Genomic DNA, 18,727 nt, shown 5'->3' with positions numbered 1-18,727 from the left:
AGACAAGTGGATATCAGCAAACACGGCACTCCAGAGCATCCACAAAACTGTGGGGACACTGAAAATTAAATTTTTCTTTCCTCTGCTTTTAATCACGCTGTTTGTAGAGGCGTTTTTCCAAAGGGGATCCTCCTGAGCCCGCAGGCTATGGAGGAGGGCTTGCCTCTGGGATCTTGGCTTTATAAAGAGGGCCGAGAGAGTGGATTAAATCAATATTTCATTTATTTGGGCTTGTAATTCCTCTTACATCAGCTGCCACATAAAGATTTTCCCCTATTTCCTTCCCCTCCTCCTCATCCTCATTTACTATGCACCAATAATTTCCCTTTGACGCTTTCCTGCCCGTCCTAGTGCCAGATGGCCCCAGTTCTGAGCTTCTCCCCTCTCTTGGGAGCGGCCCCCATTGTCAATGCAAAGGAGGCGTCGTGGCTTTGAACCCAAAGCTGGGACCCAAACTTCAGCCCCGGCGCGCGGAGGAGCTAAGCCCGCTAATGCAGGGAGCCATGCGAACCGCACACCCTCCCACTCAGCGCCATTAAGGCGCAACCCCTTCACTAAAGGCTGCTTTGCATTTCCCCCAATGGTCCGTGTATAGAAATCTGGTGCAAATTTAATTCTCCCACCACCTGATTCCACTTCCCAGCCGCGAGGTTCCCTTGTGTCATAAACTCAATTAGGCGGATCCATTTCACATCGTGGGCACAGATGTGAAAACAAAGTGCGCGCGTACCTCGCTCTTTCTCTCTCTCTCTCTCCCTCTCTGGATGCGCCTAAAGCGATAGAGAAACTGAGTAAATCTGTGTAGGCTGCCACTGTCTGCTTGTGATGGAGCAGGCTGAGACATCCTGGGAGCCAGAGGGGTTTCCCTGGCTCTGGGCTGGGTGACAGGGAGCTGCTGCCCCGGTTCATCTCGGAGTGGCGTTTCGGGGAGGCTCCCGGCTTGGGTGCGTGCCCAGCGCGCCGGTGCCCTCGCTGGAGGTGCTGAGGAATTTGCCAGCCACACGAGTTGGCAAGGAATGAAAGGAGCGGGTATTAATTTCTCGGTGTCCTGCTCGGAACGCGGGGGACGTCGCTGCAAAGGCTGACACGGAACCACGGCGCTGTGTGCCACACAGCATGCGGCCCTGCCTCCCAAAAAAAATAGCCCCGTTTCTCCCCCTGGCTTGACTTTTCTACATGTTGTGTCCATTTGGGTTTGGAGAGGGACACAAGAGGTTTCGGCATTGAGCGGGGGAGTTAAATTATGCAGCTGCAAGACTGCCAAGCCCTTCAGAATAGGATGCTTCGTTTAGATTTTCCACAATGCTATTGAAGTGCTTATTTTCCTCCTGAAGAGACACAAACAGATGCAAACTTCTGTAAACACTTTAGAAATGAATTCAGTGAGTTTGGCCTCTCAGCAGTGCTCAATAGCTGACAGAAAAATGTCTAATTAGTGCAAGTGGAAATAATAGGGCCACTTGGATTCCTTCCATCCTCCTCCAAGTCTACTTTTCCTAGGAACTCAAAGGCCCTTTTGTTTGGTAGGTCACCCTCTCTCAGGCTTTTGTGCTCCGATCTATTAAAGGAAGAAGGGGAGGAAAAAAAAAATAGATTAGGCGATGCTCTGTGCTTAAATATATGGCCTGTTGATGAGCATTTGGAATGGCTGGTTTGCAGTGTCAGTTTACAGGTGCTTGGAGAGGGGGATTCCTCCATTGTTGGCCGGCACAAGCAGAGTTGTGCCTGCCGGGGCTCCAGGAATCCTTTTCAAGTGCCATCATCTTAGAAAATCCAACTCGGGTTGAGGAAAGGGGAGGAAAAAAAAAAAGAAAAAGGAAAAAAGGAAATCTGTACAAATCTGCCTTGCTGAAGTGCAAACAAGCTGGGAAATGCTTGGGATCGGTGCTGCAAGCCGGCCTTTGTGCCATAGGCTCTTCCCCAGATTGACATGGGCTTCTTCCTGCACACGTCAGAGGGTGCTACTTGATGCCTGGACAAAGATTTCTTGGCAGTCTCTGGAAAAGTAATCTCCCGGGTGTCAGTGTGTGGAGCACCTCCTCCCTCCATTGGGCAGGAATACCAGGCCCTGGCCAGCATGGGAAGTGATGGGTTTTTGGCAAATATCCCCAGGTCCACGTGGACTTGTGCACCTGTGATCAGGCTGAGTGTCTCCTATGGCTGTCTTTGCTGGCCTCCTGTCCTGGTAACGGCAAGGACCTCAGGAATTCCGACTGTTCCTCCTGTGGGTGCGATGGCTCAACTGCTGTGGGAATCCAGAACAGTTCATAGAGACTTAGTAGTCATTAAGGATGGCCCGCAGGGGAAAAACACTGGATTCCTGGCCTGTTTGCCTGTTTGTGGTGTACAAAGGAGTGGATGGCCTGAGCTCCGAATGGGACCATGGCTACAGTGACGACTTCCAGCCTTCCCAGTCTCACACTCCCCTTTTAAACTAATTGCTGCTGGGCATGACTTAAATTCATTAGCAGACCACCAAATTCTGCAGTTCAAATATCAGACAATTAAAAACAAATGGCCCCGCGCCCGGGGGGCGAGGCAGGGGGGGGGGGAGGGGGGATGTATGGCTCAAGCAAAATAAACAGCTGCCCCCTCCCTATCCTAAAAATGAAAATAGGGTGAGGAATAGGGTCACTGAGGCTGAACATTTTCCAGCTCTCTGAGCCGCTGGAGGTGAGTTTCCCTGAGGCCGCCTGTGTTTTTTTCAGGCTTATCTGAAAGCCTCCATCCTGGTGAAGGACTGCGCCACGGCCACCGCCGTGGTGTTCCTGATCGACCGCTTCCTGTACTGGATTGACGCCTCCAGCAGGCTCCTGCGGATCGCCAAGGCGCTGCACAGGCTGCATCCCGGCGCTCCCATCAGCCCGCAGGTGCTCATCCGCCAGGCTCGCCTCGCCGTCAACGCAGGTACTGCTCTGCTTCCGCAGCTCCAGCCCCATTAGCAGCTGCTGGACTCGGGACAGGACACCGTGTCCCTCGCTGGGCGTGACATGCTCACGGTGCCATCTTTCCCAAACGCACTTCCCGCTCCCAGCCCCCTTGAGCCCTCCCGGCTCCTCTCACTAGCACAAAGGGGCCGGTATAAAGGGTTTCAGAGCCAAATGCAGGAGAGAAAATTGTGAAAGGGTGTGGAAAATACTAATTGGAGCCTTTGTTCCTTAACAAATCTTCCCTGCTGGTTTCAAACAGGGATATCTGAATTGCTGTACTCCTGACCAAGGGCCTTGAAAAAGGAAATTAGAATCCTGGCATTTTCTCTACGCTGTCCCAGCTGCTTTTTATTTTTCAGTGGGGCCACTTGACTATGCAAACAATGCAGATTACAACTCCTCCAGGATAAAAAAAAAAAAAATTCCATCATTCCTGTAACATGAACAGCACCTGAAGGATTTTTAACGTGTCTTCCTGTGGCTGTGTTTTCCATAGTGGGATGTCAAGCCACTCCCCAGTCAGACCAAAATGGATTTCCAAAGCCCATGTTTCCTTGGTACAGAATCCAGCAGCATTGCTGCTGAAGGAAGCAGGCTAGACTACTTTCTTCTGGGAGGGAAATAAGAACTGGGAATCCCAGCACTCTTCCAGGAATGTATAATGTGTAAAATAAAAGAGATATGTTCATAATTTCAGTTACTGTGCAACCACATATTACAGAAGGTGGGGCATGTGCATTTCTGGCTATAGACAGCAGCAGTTCTATGTGCAGGTGATACCTGATGAGTATTTTTATTCACATCATGCCAAAATATGTTTTAATGTTCATTTTCTATCCTTTTTTTTCTTTAATTTTCAATCAGGCAAACTTTTAAAAGCTGAATATATCCTAAGCAGCCTGATTAGTGACAATGGAGCAACGGGTGCGTATAGATCTCTTTTCCAATTTCACACTTGCTATTTTGGTGGGATTTTTTATCCTAATTTTAACAGTTACACCAGCCTCAAATAAAGCCAAACCAATCCCAGTAATGACTCCTTACATCACACTTCTCTTTCCTTCACCATTCTCTCCTAAAATGTGGAAGCATGACTTTGTTTTTGAAATTTCTGTAATTGATCCTTGTATATCTTCACTTGGGTGGGAAAATATTCTGGATGGAGAAGTTTAACCTGTGGAGCAATTTCAAGCAGGTGACCGATCTAGAAAGCTAAGACAACTCTAACGCCTCAAAAGTCCAGATTGTTGGAGTAATGTTCATGCTCCAGATTCCCACTGATCTTACAGACTAAATTAATAGTTTATTCTATACGTTTTATTTTCATTTCCTCAGGGTTTCTTTAGTGGGTCTATTCAGGTTTCTCTACAACTGTGAAAATTGAGGAAGTTCAGGGTTCTGTTGGTTTGTTTTCCATGAGAAGCTGAGATTCTCATATGGAAAGGGCCTCCATGCAGAGAAAAGAGTCCTGGCAGTTTGCTGGGATTGGAGTTACCCTTGGAGGCTTAGAATGACAGGAAGATTTTTCGTTCTGTGCCGAGTTTTCCCACTCTTTCTGCAGGAACCTGGCGATACGCTGAGGAGAGCGATCGGATTCTTGTTCAGGCAGTCTGCTTACAAATCAGGGGACAGATTCTGCAAAAGCTTGGTAATGCTCTTGTCTAAAAGCTTCCACTCAAGGTTTCCTCCTGTTTTTTTTTTCCTTAAAAATGTTACACTGGGCATGTGTCAGAATTTTGGCATGCTGTAAACACCCTATACCCACAAAACAGTCACAGAAGATGAGTTGCACACCCATCTCTTTGCAGCAAGGGCCTGGAGCCATGTACCAAGCAAACACGTTGCAGGAATTATCATTTTATTGCTAATCTCACCTGAAGCCAAGGAGCAAACTGAAATGTTCCCTTTTTGCCTGTGCCACTCCATGTTTGCTAACACTTGTCCCAAATGCACTGTTCCCAAAGGCAGGCGGTAGTTGATCACAGGGACATCCCAGCAATTTCCTCTCTCAAGACAGGAATATCCCTGATTTTCAGTATGATGGACTTTGGTATTCAGGGTTTGGCACTTGAGGCAAGAGCCTTCATTTTTTGAAACTTCATTAGTTTGAAACACTAAATCTTCCATGACTGTGGAGCTGAAGTCTTTTATGAGGATAAAATGGGTGTGTATGCACAGCCAAAAGCTAAAGGAAACTGATAACTGATCAGTGTCAATGGAGCACAACACACCATGGTGTGGTTTTATCCTGTTCTGAGGACCTGAGGTGTAAAATAAGCTATGGAAAGCCATCCTTGGCAGTCACCTGCTCAGTGCCTGTTTGATTTATTTCAGGGATGTGGTATGAGGCAGCAGAGTTGATCTGGGCTTCAGTCGTTGGATACTTCAAACTTCCTCAGCCAGATAAAAAGGTAGCATTTCCTCTCCACTCTGCATGTCTCTGCCAATCCAGTAATCACTCCAGCTTAGCTATTGTTTCGTTCAGCAACAGTGCTTCGATTACACACCTCAGCCAGGGTTAACAGGCAGCACAAAGTCTGTATTCCGCGTTGTTTCCGCGTGCATGCACGGCCTGACCCACACCTTTTTTCCTCCAGGGGGATGAAAGCAATACCTCTCATTAAGCAGAACCATCTGAAGTGAGCCATCCCTGAGGATGCCTCTGGTGCCTCTGACAAGGACAGACTAATTCCAGAGTGCAGCCACAGATTTTAGCTATTTCTTAGGATCAGAACGAAATTTTTTTCCCCAAGCACGTCTGTTTGTGGAACTGCTCTGCGCTGTCTGTGGTGGGTGATGGATTTCCCTGGCCCTGCAGGACCTGGACACCTCACACAGGCACCGTGCCTGTCCTTAACACCTTTGTGTGAGGCTGGGCAGCACTAATCTTCCCACTGGAGATGAAGCAGCAGTCGCACCATGTGTCCATAGCTAAACAGGAATGTGAGCCTAAGCCTGGCAAGTCCTCGGGTGATGCTTGGAGAGTGTTTGTAATTGGACCCCAGCAAAGGATATCCCACAAACCCAGACCTTGTCACCTCTCCTCTGGCACGTCTTAAAGCTTGACCTCAAGCTCAGATCATTTCTGTGCTCTCCATTTCAGCGGGAGCAAGGAATTCTACAGTGAATTTTGTGAAAGCACACATTTACCTCCTGGTTTTCTTAATTATTTAGCCAGGCAGCCTCTTAGGTGGCATCAAGTCTTCCAGATTACACTTTCTGCCAGATGAAATTAATAAAACCATACCAAGATGACATCCCTGAATTTCTTAGCCATGCTTCTCTTTGGATCTTGTTTGTGTGTTTGCTTGCTTGTTTTTCTGGTATGTTCTACACAGGACCTACTTTATTCAAAGCAGTAAAATTCAAAATACAACTATGAAAATTTTGAATTTCTCTTTCAGGGAATTGCCACTTCCTTGGGTATTATGGCAGACATCTATTCTTCCATGAATGAGCAGGATTATGCACGTTTTAAAACCAATGCTGACATTGACCTGGTGAGACTCGGTTTGGGGTTTGTGTGTGTGGATTCTTCAGGTGGTCTCAAATTCACCCACACATTTCCTCTCCTGTGCTGAGAAGGCTGAAGAAACTTCCATTGCTCCCAGTGAGAAAGTTAATTAGCACCTAGATGGGACAATGCCTGGCTTCAGGAAAAAGAACATATTAAGAGTATTTTACAGAGTGTATGTATTTAGGATATTTATGGAGTAAAAAGTGACGTATCCACGGTAAACCTGAGCAAAACGGTTCCGGCAGAAACAGACCGGGCTGTTGTTTAAGATGTGATTGTTCCAGCCTACCAGACCCCATATATTCGAAAATAAAGTCCTTAAGCTGAGGTTTTCCCTCATGTTTTCTTTTTTTTTTATTTCACCAGAGCCTCCTGCGGGAGTTCAGCCATCGCTTGTTATCGGCTGCTGAGGCCTGCAAGCTGGCAGCAGCCTACAGCCAGTACACCCCCCTGTTTGTCCTCACGGCCGTGGTGAGTGTTACTCTTCCCTCTGGAAGTGGGATTTGTGCAGGGGAGGAGTCCAGGCTGCTAAATTTGGCTCTGACATGGCTTTCAAACAGCGTCTCACGCAGGGCATCATGTCTGTGTTGAGGGTTTGGTTGGTTATATGGGGTATACATTGCTCTGAACTGCAATGGGGAGGTAAGCAGAGGGGTGGAAAGCTGTCCACAGAGTGAGGATGGGCTTTCAAGCCCCAGGAATGCTGCTTCTCCTAGAACTACAGCTGTATTTCAAAGGAAAAAAAGACGAAGGTTATTTCCTCCAGGAAACGTAGCAGCAGGAAATTAGAGCCAACCTTTGCTTCAAATTGTGTAAGGGAAAGAAACATGGTTTTGATTCCTTCATTCCTCTTTGATCCCCTCCCAGAACATCCGTGGGATGTGTCTGCTGTCCTACAGTCACTCCAAGGACTGTCCCCCGGAAAAGAGAGAGTTCTACTTGTCCGAAGCCAAAGAATCCTTCGAGATCGGGCTCCTCACCAAGGAGGAGCAGAGTGCCATTACCAGCAAGCAGGAGCTGCACAGTTTCATTAAAGCTGCCTTCTGCCTCGCCACCGTGCACCGATGGCTCTACGGAGAGAGCCAGGAGCTCCGTGAGGTCACTCAGCTGTGCAGGGAAGCCCTGGGAAAACTGCACTCCTACAGCACCTTGTTTCCAGAGGAGGAAGGTAAAGGGATGCTTGCCAAGGAGATCATGTCTCTGATCACATCCGTGAAGAAGCGCCTGAGAGTGCAAAGCTTCCCAAATTCCGACGCCAGGTCTTATGTCCCAGACAGTTACAAAGACTCGGTACAAAAACCCGTCCTGCAAGGGGAGACCAGCTTTGAGAATATCCTTGCCAAGCATTCCCAGCATCACCTGTCAGTGTGCCAAGTGTTCGAAAAAACTTGCAGAGTTCATAAAACCATGCCAGGACAAATCCAGGTGGGAGCTTGTATCACAACCTTAAGAACAGAGACCAAAGCCATGGACACTGTGTGTACTACTGAAGACACAGGTCACCAGAGGAGAGGTGCTGTGAAAATCCTGAACTCACCAACAGCAGGAAGCAGATCAGAGGGCCTCGGTGGCCGGAGAAATCAAGACATTGGCTCTGGTGTGATGAAAATTTCCTTTGAAGAAGAGGTTGAGCCATTAGAAATTGCAATAAACAGTGAAAATGATGTTTTCAGCAGAAGGCAAAACAGGAGCACTACTTCTGAGAGCTCTTGGTGCAAGCTATCTAAATCCAGTTACTCTTCCAGCTGGGAGGAGCTAAATTGTAATAGCAACAGAGAGTCTCCCAGGAACGGGGAGCAAGGGGAGAAGGGCTCGGTGGAGGAGTGGTGCTGCACCACAGAATCTGATGGAAACAGTCAGGACGCGCCCTTGTGCTCGCCGCCTCCCACAGCCTGGCATCCTGCTCCTCGGGAGCCCCTCCATGGCTGTGGGGGGTCTCCTCAGCATTCCTTAGAGGGGTGTGCTCCTCAGGCTGGGCGGATGGTGGAGAAAGAGTCTCTCTGTGAAGAAGAGCTGCAGGAGGGAAGACGCTGTGGAGGGAGCTCTTCAGAAAAGAAAGCAAAGGGCTCGAACAGTGACTTTCCTTCCCTCTCCATCTCTTACGCCGTTCCTACAGGGCAAAAGGAGGATAAGCCCTTTTCCTATGTGGAGCTGAGCTGCAGGACCAAGGACAGCAGCAGGGAGGGACGTGTCGGTCTCTTTGAGTGGGTCCACCCAGGAGAACCTGCAGATAGCACTGAGGATCTCTCGTTTGAGGCACATCCACCCCACAACGGGGGCACTTTTGTACCATCAACAAACATCGAGCCAAAACCAGGCAGTGACTCCTCTGTGTGTGACTGGATGAGGAAGTCTGCTGTGCTGGGGAACAGATCTCTCCAAGTGCCTCAAGTTGACACCCAGGCAGAAACAATAGATGACACTGAATTTGAGTTCGTCAGTGTTGGAGACTTAGTCAGCAATTACCCTACAGCATTGGCTCCAAAGCATGAAGCAACTCCCAGTGTGCCAACAGCTTTGCCCCCTCACGGAAAGATATCCACAACCAAGCACTTCGACTGTGCCACTACGGAAGAAGATGAAGAGAAGTCTCAGGACATAGTGAGCAGCAAGAGACAATCCCGTTCATCTCTGAGTTCATGGATCAAATCAGCACAGATGCCCATGAGCTCCCCTGAACATTCGATCCCACGGGGAAGTGGTTTTGCCTTCACACCGGGGAGAACGAAGGAAGAGATCCTGGACGCTCGGTTTCTGACGGATGAGGACTACAAGCGGCTCCTGGCAGGGGTGGAGCATAATTGGCTTGTCCAGAGACTGATGCCTACTGGGATTTTTAGGGCCAAAGAGCTTCACAAAGCGTACTGTAAGTTGTCACACAGCAACATGTGCCTCCACAGAGAACAAGCTTGGCTCAGGCTTTTTAACACAATATTTTAGTCAACATTTATTAGGATTTAATTTTTTATTGCTTTCTACCCCATTACTTAAGTTTAGATTCCACATGGCATCCCTGAAAACTGTCTGTTTAAGATAATGATCTTTAGGTTAATCATAAATAACAGCCAGCCCTCAGCACAGGCTCAGAGCGGTCCTGTGGATTTCTTCCTTTTACCTGTGGTGTTTTCTTTTTTTGTAGCTGCTCTTCTTCTGAAATACTCCAAGAAATCTGGGCTGTGGACAGGCCAGGAGACAGCCGTGTTCATCGGGGACTACCTGAAAGTGGCCAAGGAAGGCAAGCAGAGAAGTGCCTTTTGGATACACTTCCTGCACCAAGAAGAAAGCCTGGGAAGGTATGGACCAAACAGATTCCCGAAACAAAATGTTTATCAATGCTGCTTCTGTGTAAATATGGATAAAAACTGTCTGGTAAGATTTGCTGTTGCAAGAATATTTTATGGCTTTCCCAAATGTGTTGGACATTTTGGCAGTCTTTCCCAGCACTCCATGTAAGTCTACTTTTTAATTTCTGGGAAGTAAAAAGCTGCTCTACTGTAGTCTTCTAACAGCTAATTGCAGAGTTCAGATCATTACCTGAAGGAGCTTATGAATTAGTATGGGTGGAGAACAGTATTTTAATACCTCTGAGTCAGGTCTCCCTTCAGAGTCAAGAAGAGTTGAGTTTAAACATACCAGTGTTATGAAACCCCCATCCCAGGATTTGATTGATAATTTTTCACCTCTATGAGATATAAAAAAAAAAAAACCCACCTAATTTTAATCCCAGCCATTTTAAACGCAGGTGGATTTACTTCCGAGCAGCCAAGCTCTGCTTTGCAATGATGCTTCTGTATCACAGCATCCAGAGCAAACCCTGCTCCTGACACTTCTCCTTTTGTTTAGGTATGTTGGGAAGGAATATAAAGAAGAAAAAGGACTCCTCCATCATTTCAGTGACGTGGAGCGACAAATGACTGCCCAGTACTACGTGACAGAGTTCAACAAGAGGCTGTATGAGCAGAAGGTCCCTACCCAGCTCTTTTATATCCCCTCTGCAGTACTCCTGGTAAGAACTGTCTCGTAATCTGTTCCAAGGACCTGATGGCAAAGGGTGTCTTGAGTCAATTATAGCAGTGGTGAGGCTGTCTCGTTTCAGATACTGGAAGACAGAACTATAAAAGGGTGTGTGAGTGTGGAGCCCTACATCCTCGGGGAGTTTGTGAAGCTGTCCAACAACACCAAGGTAGTGAAGAATGAGTACAAAGCCACGGAGTACGGTCTGGCTTATGGCCACTTCTCCTACGAGTTCTCCAACGGAACTGACGTTGTCGTCGACCTTCAAGGTGTGTATGACAGTGAAGTTTATGCCTTTCACACTCAACTTTTAGCCCACAGGTACCTTTGGGGTATTCACTTCATTAAAATTCGTTGTGTGTCTCACTGGGTTCTGCTTTTGCTGTCGTATGTGGAAACTGGGAATCAATGAGGTGACACGAAGAGAGCGAGGGCAGTGCCAGGCAGAGAGTCCTGAGTGTGGTAATACAAAGGCTGCAGTGTTTGATATCAAAATGTACCATTTCTTCCACAGGCTGGGTGACGGGTAACGGGAAAGGCCTCATGTACCTCACAGATCCCCAGATTCATTCCCTCAATAGCAAAGATGTCTCACGCTCCAACTTTGGGAAGAAAGGAATTTACTACTTTTTTAATGATCAGCACGTGGAGTGCAACGAGATCTGTCGCTGCCTGTCTTTGACGAGGCCCTCGCTGGAGCTGCTGGCCTAGACTGGCACAGGTCAGTCCACAGAATGACCCATGAGCTGGACACTGCTTTACCCTACACATCTTTGGGAGCAGGTTGTCCAGCAAGGCAGCGAAAAGCTGCCTTCATTTCCCATTCCCCTCTTCAGCCCCAAAGCCCCGATGTCCCGCTGCCCCCGAGTGCAAAGGCTGGGATCATTTCTTTGGGGAGATTTTCTCGATGAGAAAGGCAACACAGCATCAAAGTTCCACAGAAAGATGGGTCCCCAACAGACTTAGCTTTAACAAAACCACCCCCTTTTGTTTCTGCAGCCAGCAGAGATTTTTAGGCTTTTGTCCCCGCGTTTTAGCAATGCTATTGTTTTCTAGGTGATGTTCGTGCCGAGCTGTTTGGAAAGATGCCCTATCCCTGGGCAAACTGATTAGAACTAGGTGTAAAGAGGGAGAAGGAAGAGAAAAAAAAATTAAATCTCTTTATTATGGTGCATAAACCTTCAGTCTTGGGGAGCTGCGCAGCTGCGCAGGGAGAAAAATGCATTCAAAAATATAATGCCAGTGTGAATAATCCTTTCCCGAGCGCTGCTTGCAGACTGCTCCAGCTTTGTCAGGTGAACTTGAACCGGGCCATCAGATTTGCGGCCGTTCCCATTGCACACTGTCTGTCACCCCGGGGCATTCACCATCTTGCCTGTTGTTAAGAGCCAGCAAACAATCCATCATTGAGCTGGGCAGTCGCCGGCTCACACAACAGTGAAATCGGCATGTGACGGGACACTCGGCCCCAGTGTCTCGCAGATTAAAGTGATACATGAAAACTCACGTGTTACTGGGAAGATTAAGCCCGTTATCTTGTTGCGCAGCCAATAAAGGCCGGCCTTGTCCTCGGCAGTGGGAAAATGCTGGCTTTAACTAAGTGACAAACGCCGCGCTCACATAGCTCCGTGCTCCGGCCAGCGAGCGCCGGCCTCCGGAGGGCAAACAAAGCTAGTTAGCAAGATCCCGGGAATTAATGGGCGGCAGAGATGCTGTGTTAAAGCTTCTCTGCAGAAGCTTTCTCTGCTCTATAGAGACAATTAAAACCAAAACAAAACCTCCCCGACAATCTCTGCGCAACAAAGTGTCCTAATGCGCCGCCAGCAGCCGGCCCCGCTGTGTCTGCTCCAGCAGCACACGCAGTTTTGAGACCCGTGGCCAGTCATGCCTTTTCCAGCTCCTTCCTGCTCAAAGAAAGAAAAAGAAAATTTATTTAGATGTGCTTCTAAATAAATCCATCCCAGTGAAATCTTAATATTTTGCTTTCTTCCTAATATTTCCGTCTAGCAGCTCATTTCTCCTATTGGTTTTAGGAGACATTTTGCCACCATAGTTACAGCTACTCACACGTAGAAGTAAGGGTCAAGGATTAGCTTGTCCAGTTCCCTGTTGAAACAGACATGGAATCATATTCTACTGGTCTTAACTCTTTACAGGATTGGGCACAATTTCAGATGTATCAGGCATTCTGTCTTCATCCGGGGCTTGGATACTGGAAATCATGGATTTATAACCTCATCCCCTGAAGAGCTGGGCTGTACACACAGCCCCAAACACACTGAGCTTACATTATTGGTTCACATTTGTGGTACAAATAGGGCATTATTGAGGAAATAAATAGGTGACTCTGATGATGGAGAATTTAATATTTTGGTTGTAAATTTCATCTTTGAGCTACTGACAAAAATCTGCTGTTATTTCCTCTGGTTTCAGAATAAAGTAATTTGAACTAACTGAGACTTAGGGAATACTTTTTCCTTTTTTTTATTAGAAATTTGACGTTTTTATTGGAGATTTAGTGGTTTGTATTAAGTAACTTGCTACCAGGGTGCTTTTGTGGCTCGATTAGTTGTAACAGTCTCCAAATTCCAACCTAAGTACTCTGTATAACCATTGAGGGCCAGCCTCTACAAAATGAGTGGAACTGTGTTATGCTGGGACAGTGAAATGTGAACCGTAGGGACATGAAGCTTGAGGAAACATGAAACATTTTCTCCTCTCACCTAAACTCCAGGACCTGAGTTTACACCCCGTGTAAGTGCTGCTGTAAGTCAGGCACAAAACCGGCTTGCTCGTGACAAAGTGGTGACACACTTTCCTGTCCTTCAGGGAAGGTATTTGCTTAAAGCAGTTTTTCCTCCTTCCCTTTCTGCAGGTGTCCAGGTGAAAGGCAGAGTCTTGTTGGCTGTGTCGTGCTTGTGCATCTAAGTTAGTAAATTTGATATCCAGGGAACAAGCTGATGCAACCGAAGCCTGCGAGCAACAGGTAGAATGATTTTCTCACTCATCTGCCAGGAACTAATGACTCTATGGAGCACTTCAGGGAATTTCTCTTAGAAAAGATGCAGTGGAAAGGAAGCCCCTCAGTTATCCCAACAATACAGGGCCGAGCCAGGCTTGCCTCCCTCCCTTTCCCTCCGAGTCACAGCATTCCGGGCCATTCCGGCTGGCGGAGAGTGGGTATGGGGTGACCCCTCCAGCTGTGAGGCAGCCCCTGCACGCGAGGCAGCACGGTCCCGCTGCCATAAACCCGGCATCAGCTGCCCCCAGAGCCCAGCTGCTGGATTTAGGCACAGCTCCTTCAGCTATTCATGGGTACTGGGGGAAAGCCTCACGTCAGCCAGCGCAGAACCACAGCCTGTGCTGCCCAATCTCTTCTGCTTGGAAGAACACAGCAGCAGCAGCCTGCTCGGCATCTCCTTCACACTAACCAGAACCGGGATATTTGCAGCAAGGTGTTGGTACCTGCTGCTGTCACCTGCTGCCTTGAGGGAAGCCCCGGCACACGGGTGCCTCCCCCAGCTCTGCGGGGAAGCTGGCGGCAGCGTGCTGCTCTCGCCCCTCTCCCGGGAGTGACACATGCCACCCTCCTTTCTTCCACTTGGATGAAATCATCTCCCCTCTCCCCTGGCAGAGCGGGAGCAGATGGGGCTGTTGGCCTCCGCAGCCGCCCGCTGCCCCAGCTCCTGTGAGCCCGCCGTGCCTCCGGCCCCCCCAGTCTGCCTGCTCCCTCCTCCAAACAGAACTTAATCCCATTCCCTAATCCCAAACTTCTCTGCCAAGCTGTTCTTAAGGCAGAGTGTATCTTCCCTCAAAAGATACCGAGTTATTAACGATTTGTTTAATGCTGGACTCTGCCGCAGCACCGGAGCACCGGCTGCACCGAGCTGTTTGCACAGGTCCATAGAGGCAGGTCCAGCATCCCGGCGGGTTCCCGGGTGGCACAGCCACCGCCCAGGGGAGCAGGATGAGGGCAGGATCCCCCCAGCAGGCAGCAGGTGCCATTCCTCCCTCGGTAAAAGCCCAGCGCAGCCCAAACTGCCGTGCCGGCTACCGGGGCTGCCGTCCCCTCCGAGCAGGACATCACGTTAATAGAGGTTGATTTGCAAACGGCGTCGCCCCCCCAGTGCCCCCCTTTGCCTGACTCCCGCTTTTCTGCTCAATGGCACAGATGCTGCTTTGTGCTGCCCAGGACCAGGCAGCTATTAGCAGCAAATCCAGCGAGGGAAATTAATGAAGGCGACTACTAATAAAAGACAGCTCAGGACAGCCCGACCAACTTGCTCCAAGCGGTAATTAACTTTTTTTAAAACTCATGAAGGTAAATATGCCATCAGCTTTGGGCTGGTCTCTCTGCTTTTTAATAAAAGGAGGAGCGGGGGGAGGCAAGGGAAAGGGACGGCTGCGTGTCACAGCCGCCCCAGCACCATCCGTGTTCCCTCCCGGTCGCCGCAAAGTGACCCTCCAAGGATGGGGTTTTTTTCTCCAATCAGTTTTTAGAGGCTTGATTTTAAATCTGGCAAGAGTTCTGTCTCTCCTCAATCTGAATTCAGTACGAGAGGTCACGGGGATGAGCAGGCTGCCAGAATTTTGCTGGACTAGCACAACTGTTGCAGAATTGTGGGTAGAAAGCAGGATATCCTTATATCCTTACACTGTCAGCTTATCAGAGCAAAAGAGTCTGTCTTAGACTGTAAAACACAAGATTTTTGCCTTGTAGAAGGACAACAACCTACATCAGGTTACAAAAAAGATCCCGCTGGGATTTCTTTTGATTCCAGGGGATTGACTGTATAATAGATAACTGAGATCCTTTTTGCCCATGGGGAATTGGAATTGGGGCCACATGGGCCAAATCCACACATAATACAGGACCGGGGGAAGCCCAACCTGGGGCACCAGAGTAAGGCTTTAGGAAAACTGGGTTTAAAATGCGCCAGCCAGCTGAGAGCCCTGTCGGGAGGGCTCTTTAACGATGGCGCTACGTGGACAGATTTATGCCTGCCATGAAAGGCAGCGTGCGGCAGCCCTTGGGGTGCTGGTTTGGCTCCTCGTGGCCATTCGTATGCCAAGGAGGGCTGTAAAACCCCCTGGGGGCCTTCGAGCTGCTCCTCCAGCCCTGTCGGCGTGGAGGAGCTTTTATGCCAAAATACAATACACAGAAGGATCATAAACACATGTTCTGGGGCAAGGGGCTGCCATGGAAACCACCCCCAGGTTCCTCACATCATCCAAAGAGGTGTTTGCCCATCTTGCATCTCCTGGTCCACTTCCAGGTTGGCTGCAGTTGGCTCTGGGGACTTGCCATCACCTCCAAAAATCAGTCTTCTGAGAGAAAAGAGGGAAATACATGAAAAAAAGAAAGGAAGGAGAGGAATAAACTCAAATTAAGGGGGATAAAGTGAGAGAAATGCTTTTGGCCACATTCAAATGAAAAATCGGGATGAGGGTGACTGGGTTAGGTGACCAATCCAGCATCTCCAACTCAGCCTTTGCCAGCATGGTCCTGCGTCCCCCTCCCAGCCTTGCCCCCCTCAGGCCCATCTCCTCCGAGGGCATCTCCAACCAAGCCCAGCGTCCCCCAGGGAGCAGGGAAGGTTTGGCTGGCGTGGCTCCCACCCCAAACCCCTCTCCAAACCCCCCCTCCCATGCTCCGCATCGTGTGCTTTTTCCCACGGTGGTTCCCGTTGCCACAGCCCCAGCAGGACGGTAACGCTCCTGCCAACAGGGTCTGTACCTGGGATGGAGGGAAATCCCTCCAGGATGACGCACCTGGCAAGAAGCAGCGTCCCTCCCTGAGGATGGCTGGGGGGAGCATCCTGGTGCTGAGCCACCCGGGATGTCCCTGCTGTTCCTGCATGGCTCCAGCACCGAGAGAGAAGTGCATCCCATCCATCTGGGCATTTTGGAGAGCTGAAGGCACCTACTCCAGTGCCTCTTAAAAGAGGGAGAGAAACCAGGAAGGACAATGAGGCCCGACCAGAAAAGATGGAGAGGGCGCTCAGCTTCTTTTGGCATTCCTGGAGTTTAATCATTAAAAGGGGTCGTTAAAAGCGAGTGAGAGTGAAAGACCCGCTCCCGACGGGCTGCCCCACACACCGCCAGCGCCGTGAAAGGCTCCCTCTTGTTTTGTTCCTCCTGGCCCGTGGCAGATTTGGGGGGACACAGCTTCATCTTGCTGGCCACATCAAAGCAGTGATTATGCAAATGCTCCCACTTTTTTTTTTTTTTTTAGGGAATTATTTATCACACAATAACCCCCCTGCCAGGGGGGGAAACAATAGATCAGGCTAGATAGCACTGCTCGCCCGAGGCTGCGGGGCCGGGGGGACCCCCGCGCGGTTTATTGGCCTAACCTAATTTCACTAATTCTCTTTTCACACATTTTGGGCTTTTTTTTCTCTTTCTTGCCCCCCTTCCTTTCGCGGCCGTCGCTCCGAGGGCCGGGTTTCACGCTCCCAGGATCCGGAGGGCACCGGCCGGGATTCGCGTGCTGAGCGTTTTATTTAATTAATACACTCAGGCGCCTCTGCTGGTTTTTAATGATTTCCAGGTGTTTGTACCCAGAAGTCCCAAAGTGCTCCCGGGAGCACGGGGACGATGATTGAAGGGCCTGGGCTGCCTCCAGCATCCCCCTCCATGGTGACATCCCCGGCTGTGTACTGTGCACGCTGAACCAACCCCCCTGGAATTGCCTGCGACTTGGGATTCATCTGACCCTCACAGAGAGGAAATTCTTCCTCTTCTAATCCGTGCATTTTTTCATCAATAACATTTACTTCCTACAGCCTTCTCTGCGAAATCCATCGGTCTGAAGTGTGATAACTTCATCCATCCATCCATCCATCCTGCATTTGCCATCAGCATTTTCTGTACTGAGAGCCAAAGGTAAAGCATCAGTAAACTTCCACTGAACTTCCCTCCCTCTCTCTGTCTGTTTAATGCTGTTTCCCAAAGAAACTGCTGCCCACGGACCCAGTGACATCAGGACCCACCGGACCTTGGTTTCACCAGAGACAAGGACAGACCCAATCCTGTAATTCCCAGTCGCTGGCACGTAAAGCAGAAAAAGCAGCAACCCCAAAGGTACGAAAATTAGAGCTTTTTATTTATATTTTATCACAAGGACAATCCCTTTGCTCTTCAGCTGTAAATACATACTAGAATAAACTCTGTAAATTATACAAAAAAATACATATTTTCCATGAAATCTGTCTTTATAATAAATAAATGTGAACACGTGTGTGGCTGATCGCTGTAATGTTCCGTGTCTGTTGAGGTTTTCAGTCTGTTGATTTATTTTTAATCTCCTGAAAGAAGGGGGGAGTTCCTTGTCCCCTAAAGGTCGAAATAAATAATGTATGAGGAGATCCTTCCCCATTCCCCCCCTCCCGATTTTTTTTCCCTTTTGATAGAGAGTTCAGCCTAAATTTCCACGCTTGCATTCAGCCCTCACAAAGCCTACAAATTATACAATGACTTCTAACCTGGACCCCTAACAAAACAATTTACTTTTTTTTTTTCCTCGCTTTGCACCCCCCTCCCGCCTATAAATCATAAGGGACAGATGGCAAAGAGGGGAGCGGGGAAAGGGGGGGACACACACACACAAAAGCCCCGCGGTGACAGATCTGGGAAAACTGGGCAAAGTGCACATCGGAGAGAGAGAGAGAGAGACAGAGAGAGAGAAAGAGAGAGAGACGGAAAGTTTGGTTTGGCAGGTGCCGTTCCCACAGCCCGCCCTGCCCTGGGAAGCGGGCAGATGCCGCCGCCGGCGCCGCCCCGGGGGGAGCCCCAGGACCGCCGGGCCGGGCTAGAGGCAGCGGCGGGGCAGCGGCGGCGGCGGCCCCGGGGCAAAGCGGCCCGGCCAGTGCTCGGGGTCCGAGGCGGAGCCGGCGGGGCTGGCGGGCGATAAAGTGCAGGCGTACGGGGAGGCGGAGGGCGCGGGGCTGGCGGCGCCGCCGCTCCAGGAGGAGGCGGGCGAGGGGCTGCCCTCGGCGGGGACCGCCGCTGCCGCCGCCCCGTCGGGGCCGAGCCGCGCCGCCCCGGCCAGCCGCAGGGTCTCGGTGAGCGCCCAGATGTAGTTGTGGGCGAAGCGGAGCGTCTCGATCTTGGTGAGTTTGGCGTCCTCGGGGAAGGTGGGCAGCACGTCGCGGAGGGCGTCCAGCGCCGCGTTCAGGTTGTGCATCCGGTTGCGCTCGCGGTTGTTGGCCTTGAGCCGCCGGCTCCGCTTGATGCGCTGCGCCGTCTCCGCAGTGCGCGCCGC

General features: G+C 49.7%; 2 protein-coding genes across 8 annotated transcripts in view; one reads left to right on the top strand and one right to left on the bottom strand.

Annotated features, from left to right (window-relative positions):
- The window catches only part of ALPK1 (alpha kinase 1), a 39,411-nt gene extending 21,772 nt beyond the window's left edge, over nucleotides 1–17,639 (top strand). For 4 of the 7 annotated variants that reach the window (XM_042026834.1, XM_042026833.1, XM_042026838.1 and 1 more), the window contains 12 exons: nucleotides 2,709–2,907; nucleotides 3,795–3,854; nucleotides 4,492–4,578; nucleotides 5,265–5,341; nucleotides 6,335–6,430; nucleotides 6,814–6,918; nucleotides 7,315–9,313; nucleotides 9,587–9,740; nucleotides 10,291–10,453; nucleotides 10,544–10,730; nucleotides 10,976–11,182; nucleotides 12,618–12,920. In XM_042026834.1, the coding sequence (XP_041882768.1) occupies nucleotides 2,709–2,907; nucleotides 3,795–3,854; nucleotides 4,492–4,578; nucleotides 5,265–5,341; nucleotides 6,335–6,430; nucleotides 6,814–6,918; nucleotides 7,315–9,313; nucleotides 9,587–9,740; nucleotides 10,291–10,453; nucleotides 10,544–10,730; nucleotides 10,976–11,172 (3,324 nt within the window). In that variant the 3' untranslated portion in view covers nucleotides 11,173–11,182; nucleotides 12,618–12,920. The other 3 variants (XR_006015819.1, XM_042026836.1, XM_042026835.1) reach the window with 3 other exon arrangements.
- The window catches only part of NEUROG2 (neurogenin 2), a 1,795-nt gene continuing 616 nt past the window's right edge, over nucleotides 17,549–18,727 (bottom strand). Inside the window, exon 2 of the mRNA XM_042026775.1 lies at nucleotides 17,549–18,726. Coding sequence (XP_041882709.1) covers nucleotides 18,275–18,726 — 452 coding nt within the window. The 3' untranslated portion in view covers nucleotides 17,549–18,274. The remainder of the gene's footprint in view (nucleotide 18,727) is intronic.

This window comes from Corvus kubaryi, unplaced genomic scaffold (genome assembly GCF_017639235.1).
Source record: "Corvus kubaryi isolate FWS band 111438036 unplaced genomic scaffold, C.kubaryi_AGA036_p1.0 37292, whole genome shotgun sequence".
Taxonomy (NCBI): domain Eukaryota; kingdom Metazoa; phylum Chordata; class Aves; order Passeriformes; family Corvidae; genus Corvus; species Corvus kubaryi.
This window is presented reverse-complemented; position numbering and strand designations above follow the sequence as displayed.